Here is a 10,616-nt window from a genome sequence, read left to right on the forward strand (position 1 = left end):
GGAAACTCACTTGATCACATTCTTTTGTTATTTAGATTTTCAGAAAAAGCATGTGTATGTGTATAAGTGACATAAAATCCTTAGAAAAGAATAAAAGTACTTCAGATAAAATTCGCAGTTCTCTCTACAGATTCATTTCCATAAGTTGTCTACATTTATGTTTAAGCTCCTACTTATTTTACACTAAAAGATGAAAACTAGATTTCAGGCAGTCTTTCCAGCTCTCAGATTAACTGTTGTGATTTACATATTGCTTTTTGGGACTGTTTGAGTTCCCTAGGAAGCAGACCCAGAGATGAAAATTAGTAAACAGGATGTTTATCGAGAAGTGCTCTTGGAATTAGTACTTCTAGAAGGAAAGGAAAGGGAAGGGAAATGAGCAGAAGTGGACAGCTGGAGAAATCAAGCTGGGATAGAGTTTCAGCGGACATCTAAGCATGGCGCTGGAAAGGTCTTGAACATAAAATCACAGTCTCCGGAATACCTAGGAACTGTCACCAGGTCTGTTTCATTGCTTTATATCACCTGCCTGGCACTAAAGGTAGCCCCTCTATAAGGCAGAATACACTGAATATTCTGAATAGTAATAATAATAAACCAAATGTACTGAAGCCCTGGCTACCAGAATAAAGCAGAACTCTACTGTAGATGTAGGGGCTTCCAGGGTGGCTCAGAAGATAAAGAATCTGCCCGCAGTGCAGGAGGCCTGGGTTCAATCCTTGGGGCACAAAGATCCCCCAGAGAATGGAATGGCAACCCACTCCAGTATTCTTGCCTGCAGAATTCCATGGACAGAGCAACCTGGTGGGCTATAATCCATGGGGTCGCAAAGAGCTGGACACAGCTGAATGACTAACATTTTCACTCTGTATATGGATGAAGGAATCATTGCATGTGACCCGAAGTAGAATATACATAGACTTTACTAAACTATCTATGCAATGCTTTTATAGGTGAAAAAACTCTGAAAGCTGGTATTGTTAAAATCATAAATTGTGTTAAGTCTTTTCAAAACTTTCCTCTTGTTAATATATTCATAGATGCTCTATCACTTCTGTTTAACTCCTTTCCCCGCTAATGACTAGAAAATGATTAATTTATCTGTTTTCTAGATATAAGTAGGCAGTGGTCAATGTCATTTGACCTCTCTTGAAGGTTGATTAATTAGTGCTGTTTCTCAGGTGCAGGTAAAATACAATCACTTTTGATCAAAATGTAAATCCTTAAACAAAAAGAAAAAGAGTAACAATCAGATTCAATTCTCAGTTCCAGGAGGACATTTATTTTGGTTCATGGAAATAAGAAGACATAAGAAAGAATACTCAAAAAGTTCATTGGAATTCTGTGTCAGAGAGAGAAAAATCAGTGGCCCCAGAAGCGATGGAGACAAATTCCTTAAGTACAGAAAATAGATGTGCTGAAGAAAAAGGGAGGAGTTTTTGGGAGACTGTAATTTCCTGTGAGATTTTGAGTGATCTCATTTAGAAGAGAGGGAGCTAGGACAGAAGTTAGAACATGGGCTCAATATGTCTGGTATTTGCTTATGAAATTCAAGAGACCAGTTCTCTTGAACCCTCCACATGTTAAAAAGCTCTCCAACTGTGGGGAGGGAGGAAATGAGGAAGCAGTATGTTCAAAGCAGAGATTCAGCAGCAAGAGGAGGGACAGCTCACGGGGCGGGGGCAGGTGGAGATGACACAGGTGGGGCGATAGCAAGTGGTGTGGCAGGAGACCCGGCCACACACTGGGCGCAGGCAGCAGCTCGGGCGGCAGCAGCTGGAGCTATAGCAAGAGGGGCGGCAGCAGCTGGAGATGCGGGGGCAGCTGGGCTGGCAGCACACAGGCTGGCAGCACCGGGGCCTGCAGCTGGAGATGCAGCAGGTAGGCCTGTAGCAGCTGGAGCCACAGCTGGACCCACAGCTGGAGGGGCGGTAGCAACTAGAGATGCAGCAGGTGGGGCGAGGGCAGGTGGGCTGGCAGCACACAGGCTGGCAGCACTGGGGCCTGTAGCAGCTGGAGATGCAGCAGGTGGGGCGAGAGCAGGTGGGCTGGCAGCACACAGGCTGGCAGCACTGGGGCCTGTAGCAGCTGGAGATGCAGCCGGTAGGCCTGTAGCAGCTGGAGCCACAGCTGGACCCACAGCTGGAGGGGCGGTAGCAGCTGGAGATGCAGCAGGTGGGGCGAGGGCAGGTGGGCTGGCAGCACACAGGCTGGCAGCACTGGGGCCTGTAGCAGCTGGAGATGCAGCCGGTAGGCCTGTAGCAGCTGGAACCACAGCTGGAAACACAGCAGGAGGGGCGGGAGCAGCTAGAGATGCAGCAGGTGGGGCGAGGGCAGGTGGGCTGGCAGCAGATGGGGCGGCAGCAGCTGGACACACCACAGCTGGGGCGGTAGCAGGTGGTCCTGCAGCAGGTGGTCTGGCAGCAGCTGGGGCGACAGCAGGTCTCCTGGCAGAGACTTCGGCCGCAGCTCTGGTCAGAGCAGACGGAGCCACAACAGGAGCTGACCATGGTGTCAGAGGGTGGAGGTTCTGGGTGAGTTTCCAGGAGAGTGAGTTTCTTGAGTCTGAGTGTCTCCTCTGCCCACAGCTCCCTTTATACCCTGCTGAAGAGCTGCTATCATGACATCATTATTTCCTTGTTATTGTTTACCCTCCTAGGAAAATTGATCATTTAATTACATAATTGTGTGTTTATCATGCAGTATTACAAATTGGAGAAAATAAAACTTTTCCTTTTCCTGATATTGCTCCTGTGTGTCCAATTGAAAGCCATATCCAAATTCTCCTTAGTGGGTGTCAGTTTTGCTCTTGGTGTGTTCAATGTCTTAACAAAGCATTAGTCATATAACTCCAACATTTTTGTTTGAATGTGATATTCTCTCCTGTCACTGCTCTCTGAACATCAGAGAGAAAAAGTTTCTTATATGACTCATGTATATTTTGGTGTCAAGGGTGAGGGGAACATGTGCTGATAAGGTGAAGCACTAGAAAGGATATGGAAAGAAAGATGTTTGTGGGGAGTTTGTCCCACAAATAATAGGGATGATTGTGATACTCTGTAGGCATTTTGATGGTCAGGAAGATAGTTAGACCACAACAAGTTTTCAAATTCTGTGTCTGTTTGGGCTTTACTGTCAGAAGCACTTAGCTATAGTCACAGCTTTTAAGTAGAAGAAACACATTTTTACTGTGTCTCCCAGGCTTGGAAACAAGAATGGGATATTTTGATTTATCTTTTAGTTGTCAAACTTGTACACAGGATATTTCATTACAAAAGCATTCAGTAATTACAAACATGTTTGGAGTTATTAAGCCTCCAATAATATGCATCCAAGACATTCTGTTGGGTAGTAAGAGAACCTGACCGATAACTCCTCATCTTTTTCCTGTAGATCCTTGAATGAGACGCATGCATAAGAAACAGTCTGGCAATAGCTGAAAGAAGGGCTTCCCTGGTGGCTCAGCCGGAAAGGAATCCACCTGCAATGTGGGAGACCTGGGTTTGATCTCTGGGTTGGGAAGATCCCCTGGAGAAGGGAATGACTACCCATTCCAGTATTCTGACCTGGAGAATTCTATGGACTGTGTAGTCATTGGGATCACAAAGAGCTGGACTCGACTGAGCGACTTTCATTTTCAAAAGAATGACAGTTATTTTTTTAATATAAATTTATTTATTTTAATTGGAGGTTAATTACTTTACAATATTGTGTTGGTTTTGCCATACATCAACATTATTTTTTTTAAGTCTTTATTTTTTAAATGGAGGATAAATCCTTTACAAGGTTGTGTAGCTTTCTGCAGTACAACAATATGATTCAGCCATAAATATATATGTCCCCTCCCTCTGATCTGCCCTCCACCCCAATCCCATCCCACCCCTCTAGGATTTCATTGAGCACCAGATTGAGCTTCATATGTTATTTTTAACTGAAGTAGAATTAGCATATATAGTATGTGGATATGTTCCATACATCTTCAATAAAATCTGAGGAATAATGATATTTATCATTTGTATTTACTATGCATTATGCTAAATTCACTAGGCATTATGCTGAGTTCACTAAGCATTATGCTGAATATCTTATATTTGTTTTGAATCTTTAATACAGCATATAATACAGTGTATATTCTTAATACTTCTTTAAGCAATAGGCCAAAGAAGCATAGAACTGTTGAGGAAAAAAGAAAAAAAAAAACTTGTGTAAGATTAAACAGAAGTCAAGCTGTTTTAGGACAGCTGAGGAAGAGGTGGAGAATAAAGCTTGCAAGCCTTTGCTGAAGCTGTTCCATCTTCCTGGAATGTTTCATCTTTGTCGTTATCTTTGCAAACTATATTCCTCTATCAATACCCCAGGTTTCCCCTGATGCTTCCTCCCAGTGATTAACTACCCTGTTCAAATACAATTTGTCCCTGCATTGTGCTCCGAATTTTGCACTCTCTGCTGTACCACAGTTACTTTGTGTCATTTCAGTTCTGGGATGCAGATACCCTGAAGGCATGAACTATACAATTTAATTGTGTCACTGAGACAGAGCACATTAGTGACGAATGTTTGTCGAGTAAATGAAGGCTTTTGGATGACTTAAGGGTATGTAATGGTCCTTTAAAAAATACATCTGTTTTGCCTGGTTGAGAAAAGTGGGAGAAACATTCCAAACAAAGTTACACTTGAGGAAAACCACATTTGCTCATGTGGCAAGCAACGTGTCACCTGATAGAACACATTTGTGGAAGTTCAAATTTGATCCATAGCGTGGAACTTACCTGTAGGACACCATGGATACATGTGCTGTATAAACACAGAAACAGATATGATAGAAAAGAGGTGAACACATATGTTGACACTGTTTCTCTTCACTTGCAGACATCCCAAGTTAGCCCTCTTTTGTGAGAAGTAACCACCGTCAAGGTAGTATCAATCAGCTAAAAATATTTGCTGAACATCTATCGTTGTTGTTTGAATTGCACCCAAAGTAGATACTGAGACAAAGATGTGAGTGCAAGTAGCTCACTTGGGAGTGGGGGGAAATTCTGGGAGGTACACATGAGGAAGTGGGAAAGCAAGGCAGGGACGAAAGAATACCCATAAGTCTGACTTAATAATGCGATTACCACCTGGGTAACTGGGGAATTAATCTGGGGCATACCTGAGGCTGGAGGCTATTCACCACCATGATTATATGTCTAGAAAATCCCAAGAATCACCTGAATATTATTTTTAACAGTGAAGTTGGCTGACTTAGAAAAGTGATAGATTTCTTATGCACTTAGCAAGATTTCTTCATAAAAACTGATGGGAAACATGTATTCACAGTTCTCAACAATAAATATAAAAAATATGTAAGCAAATCTGTCAAATAATATACTTCCCTTGTATTGGAGGGATGTAACATTGCCTGAAGGCCAAAAAATAATATTTGAATAAACATCAGAACAAAAAAATTGTGCAACTAAAGCTAGGTTTGTGAATAAAGACATAAATGTGATACAAATGTATTCAATAAGAATGTATCTCTGTTTGTATAAATAGGTTTTCAGTGGGATCGGCAAAAACTAATAATAGGAAACCCACTTCTGAACACATTCTTTTGTGTTATTTAAATTTTTAAATAAAGCAGATATTGATGTATAAGTGACCTAAAATCCTTAGCAAAGAATAAATGTATTTTAGATAAAATTCACAGTTCTCTCTACAGATTCATTTCCGTAAGTTTTCTATGTTTATGTTTAAGCTCCTACTTATTATACACTAAAGATGAAAAATAAATTTCAATCAGTCTTTCCAGCTCTTAGATTAACTGTTGTGAATTACAAATTGCTTTTCGGGACTGTTTGAGATCCCTAGCAAGCAGACCCAGAGGTAAAAATTAGCAAACAGGATGTTTATTGAGAAGTGTTCCCGGGATTAGCACTTCTAGAAGGAAAGGGAAGGGAAGTGAGCAGAAGTTGCACTGGAAAGGTCCCTTTTTGTCTTGAACATGAAATCACAGTCTCCAGGAATACCTAGGAACTGTCACCAGGCTGTTTCATTCATTTATATCATCTGCTCGGCACTGAAGGTAGCCCCTCTATAAGGCAGAATAAACTGAATATTCTGAATAAAAATAGAAAACCAAATGTACTGAAACTCTGGCTACCAGAATAAAGCAGAACTCCCCTGTATGTGTAGGGACTTCCAAGGTGACTCAGAGATAAAGAATCTGCCCACAGTGCAGGAGATCTGGGTTTGAACCCTGTGGCAGAAAGATCCCTGGAGAATGGAATGGCAATCCACACCAGTATTACAACAGACTGTTTCCAAATAGGAAAAGGAGTACGTCAAGGCTGTATATTGTCACGCTGCTTATTTAACTTCTGTGCAGAGTATAGCATGAAAAACGCTGGGCTGGATGAAGCACAAGCTGGAGTCAAGATTGCCGGGAAAATATCAATAACCTCAGATATGCAGATGATACCACCCTTATGGCAGAAAGTGGAGAAGAACTAAAGAGCCTCTTGATGAAAGTGAAAGTGGAAAATGAAAAAGTTGGCTTAAAGCTCCACGTTCAGAAAACTAAGATCATGGCATCTGGTCCCATCACTTCATGGCAAATAGATGGGGAAGCAATGGAAACAGTGGCAGATGTTATTGTTTTGGGGCTCCAAAATCACAGCAGATGGTGATTGCAGCCATGAAATTAAAAGACGCTTACTCCTTAGAAGGAAAGTTATGACCAACCTAGACAGCATATTAAAAAGCAGAAATTTGCTTTCTCAACAAAGTTCCATCTAGTCAAATCTATGGTTTTACCAGTAGTCATATATGGATGTGAGAGTTGGACTATAAAGAAAGCTGAGCACCGAACAATTGATGCTTTTGAACTGTGGTGTTGGAGAAGACTTTTGAGAGTCCCTTGGACTGCAAAGAGATCCAGGTAGTCCATCCTAAAGGAAATCAGTCCTGAATATTCATAGGAAGGACTGATGTTGAAGTTGAAACTCCAATCCTTTGGGGCATCTGATGTGATGGACTGACTGACTCATTTGAAAAGACTCTGAGGCTGGGAAATATTGAGGGTGCGAGGAGAAGGGGACGACAGAGGATGAGATGGTTTGATGGCATCACCAACTCAATGGACATGAGTTTAGGTAAACTCCAGGAGTTGGTGATGGACAGGGAGGCCTGGCGTGCTGCAGTCCATGGTGTCACAAAGATTCGGACACGACTGAGCGACTGAACTGAACTGAACTGAAAGTTGATTAATTTGTGTTCTTTGGCAGGTGCAGGCAAAATACAATTACTTTGGATCAAAATGTAAATCCTTAAAGAAAGAGAGTAACAATCAGATTCAATTTTCAGTGCCAGTAGGAGGACATTTATTTAGGTTCATGGAAATAACAAGACATAAGAAAATCACCAAAAAATCTTCACTGGATTTCCATGTCAGAGAGATAAATTCAGTGGCCTCACAAGTGATTTAGACAAGTTCCTTAAGCATGAAAAATAGATGTGCTGAAGAAAAAGGGAGGACTGTTGGGAGAAATACTTTGCTGGGAGATTCTGAGTGATTACATTTAGAAGTGGGGGAAGTTTGGAGAGAAGTTAGAACGTGTGCTCAGTATGCCTGATGTTTACTTATGAAATTCAAGAGACCAGTTCTCTTGAACCCTCCGCATTTTAAAGAGAAGCTCTGCAGCTGTGGGGAGGGAGGAAATGAGGAAGCAGTATGTTCAAAGCAGAGATTCAGCAGCAAGAGGAGGGACAGCTCACGGGGCGGGGGCAGGTGGAGATGACACAGGTGGGGCGATAGCAAGTGGTGTGACAGGAGACCCGGCCACACACTGGGCGCAGGCAGCAGCTCGGGCGGCAGAAGCTGGAGCCACAGCAAGAGGGGCGGCAGCAGCTGGAGATGCGGGGGCAGCTGGGCTGGCAGCACACAGACTGGCAACACCGGGGCCTGCAGCTGGAGATGCAGCATGTAGGCCTGTAGCAGCTGGAGCCACAGCTGGACCCACAGCTGGAGGGGCGGTAGCAGCTAGAGATGCAGCAGGTGGGGCGAGAGCAGGTGGGCTGGTAGCACACAGGCTGGCAGCACTGGGGCCTGCAGCTGGAGATGCAGCTGGTCGGCCTGTAGCAGCTGGAACCACAGCTGGAAACACAGCAGGAGGGGCGGGAGCAGCTAGAGATGCAGCAGGTGGGGCGAGGGCAGGTGGGCTGGCAGCAGACGGTGCGGCAGCAGCTGGACACACCACAGCTGGGGCGGTAGCAGGTGGTCCTGCAGCAGGTGGTCTGGCAGCAGCTGGGGCGGCAGCAGGTCTCCTGGCAGAGACTTCGGCCGCAGCTCTGGTCAGAGCAGACGGAGCCACAACAGGAGCTGACCATGGTGTCAATGGAAGGAGTGGTGTTCACGAGTGGGCTTGCGAAAGGGTGGTTTCTTGTTTTTGACTGTTTCCTTACCCCTGTCTCTTTTTATACTCTGCTTTTAGCTGGTCTTACCGTGAGCAATGCTTTTTCCTTGTTATTTTTCCTACTGGATAATCAACTAACATTACTACTAAGTTCATAATTGTGTTTATGAAGTTAATTATGCCAATATCTAAGCATCAATATCTAAAGCCTCATTTCCTTTTCCTACTGTTATAATTGTTGTATTGTTTCTAATCTTGTTAAACCGTGCGTAACCACTTTGTTTTTCTTCCTCTAATGTGCCTTCTAAGTTGGAAACATCATGTGATATTCTATCACTGAGTTTTTATGTGTCAAGTTTTTTCCTTCTTTGTGTATAACTCTATGATACTACTTTGAGAATGGCCCTGTCTCTTTTTATGTCAAAGTGGAAATAATGCACACTACTGACAGGTAGAGTGCTGATAAGGAAATAAGAGGAAAGACTCTTGTTGGGAGTTTATGTACAGTGTGGGGAGACTGTGGTGGGGAGGTAGGCTTATTGACACACTTTTGTACAATGAGAGAAGACTAGGATGTGTTTCCTGGCTGATTAGAGAGTCAGGGGTTACAAAAGACTTCCAGTCTCATTGTAATGACTGCCCCAAGAGTTAGCTTCTAATTTTTCCTTTTCAGTGGTAAGAACTTTTCCCTATAGTGTGCCAAAAGCAAGTGGGTTTGACCTGTCTTCATAAGCCAACATATACAATGAATTCTGCATGATACAGAAGGTTTCATTTAAAGCATCTTTTCCTTGTACTCTTTCAAAATTTTGAATTCAAGTCATTCTGGTTAAAGAGGCTATAAATAGGCAAGCCTTGCTTTTTATCCTCCTGCTCAAGCTTAGTCGCTCAGTCATGTTCAACTGTTTGTGACCCTTTGGACTGTAGCCCTCCAGGCTCCTGTGTCCATAGGATTTTCCAGAAAAGATTATTGGAGTAGGTTGCCATTTTCTTCTCCATGCTCATTATCCTACAGACAGTCAAATATGTTAAAAGGCAAGATTTTGACAAGTAGTCAAAACACCAAAGCATGAGTTTCCAAAACAAGCATTATGTGTTTAAAACAAGGATAAACTGGGAAATTGAGATTGTTACATATACACTACTGTATATAGATAACTAACATAAAGAGGACCTACTGAATAGCACAGGAAACTTTACACAATACTCTGTAGTACCTGTAAGGAAACAGCATCTAAAAAAGAGTGGATATATGTGTATGTGTGGGCTTCCCTGATGGTTCAGTTGATGAAGAATCTGCCTGCAATGCAGGAGACCCTGGTTTGATACCTGGGTCAGGAAGATTCGCTGGAGAAGAGACAGGCTACCCACACCAGTATTCTTGGTCTTGCCTACTGGCTCAGCTGGTAAAGAATCCACCTGCAATGCAGGAGACATGGGTTAGATCCCTGGGTTGGGAAGATCCCCTGGTGAAGGGAATGGCTACCCACTCCAGTATTCTGGCCTGGGGAATTCCATGGACTGTATAGTCCAAGGGGTCGCAAAGAGTTGGACACGACTGAGTGAATTTTACTTTCACTTTCGTAAGTGTATGTGGAACTGGCTTACTTTGCTGTACAACAGAAGCTAACACAATGTAAATCAACTATACTTCAATAAAATATTATAATAAAAATATCCTGGGAAAACCTTCTGCCCAATATATTGGAACTAATATTTCTTTTTCATAATAGTTATAGATCCTTGGCCTTAGCTTAAACAGTTCTCTGATTACTCTTTTTTATTTTTTTTTTATTTTTTTGTATTTATGAGGGAGTTAGGCATGCTGTTCTCCTTTCAGTCATATTCTTTTTTTTTATTTTTTTTTTATTTTTTAAATTTTAAAATCTTTAATTCTTACATGCATTCATTTTTTATTTTTACTTTATTTTACTTTACAATACTGTATTGGTTTTGCCATACATTGACATGAATCCACCACGGGTGTACATGAGTTCCCAAACATGAACCCCCCTCCTACCTCCCTCCCCATAACATCTCTCTGGGTCATCCCCACGCACCAGCCCCAAGCATCCTGTATCCTGCATCAGACATAGACTGGTGATTCGTTTCTTACATGACAGTATACATGTTTCAATGCCATTCTCCCAAATCATCCCACCCTCTCCCTCAGAGTCCAAAAGTCCACTCTACACATCTGTGTCTTTTTTGCTGTCTTGCATA

The 10,616-nt window shown here is 42.6% G+C and overlaps 1 protein-coding gene across 1 annotated transcript; it reads right to left on the reverse strand.

Moving 5' to 3' along the window:
* Positions 1-1,646: 1,646 nt before the first annotated feature.
* On the reverse strand, positions 1,647-8,367 carry KRTAP4.3 (keratin associated protein 4.3). Its single transcript, NM_001161382.1, is given in 2 exon segments — positions 1,647-2,229; positions 8,018-8,367. Coding segments are annotated over 2 exon segments (933 nt in total).
* Positions 8,368-10,616: the final 2,249 nt, after the last annotated feature.

Source organism: Ovis aries, chromosome 11 (assembly GCF_016772045.2).
Source record: "Ovis aries strain OAR_USU_Benz2616 breed Rambouillet chromosome 11, ARS-UI_Ramb_v3.0, whole genome shotgun sequence".
Lineage (NCBI taxonomy): Eukaryota > Metazoa > Chordata > Mammalia > Artiodactyla > Bovidae > Ovis > Ovis aries.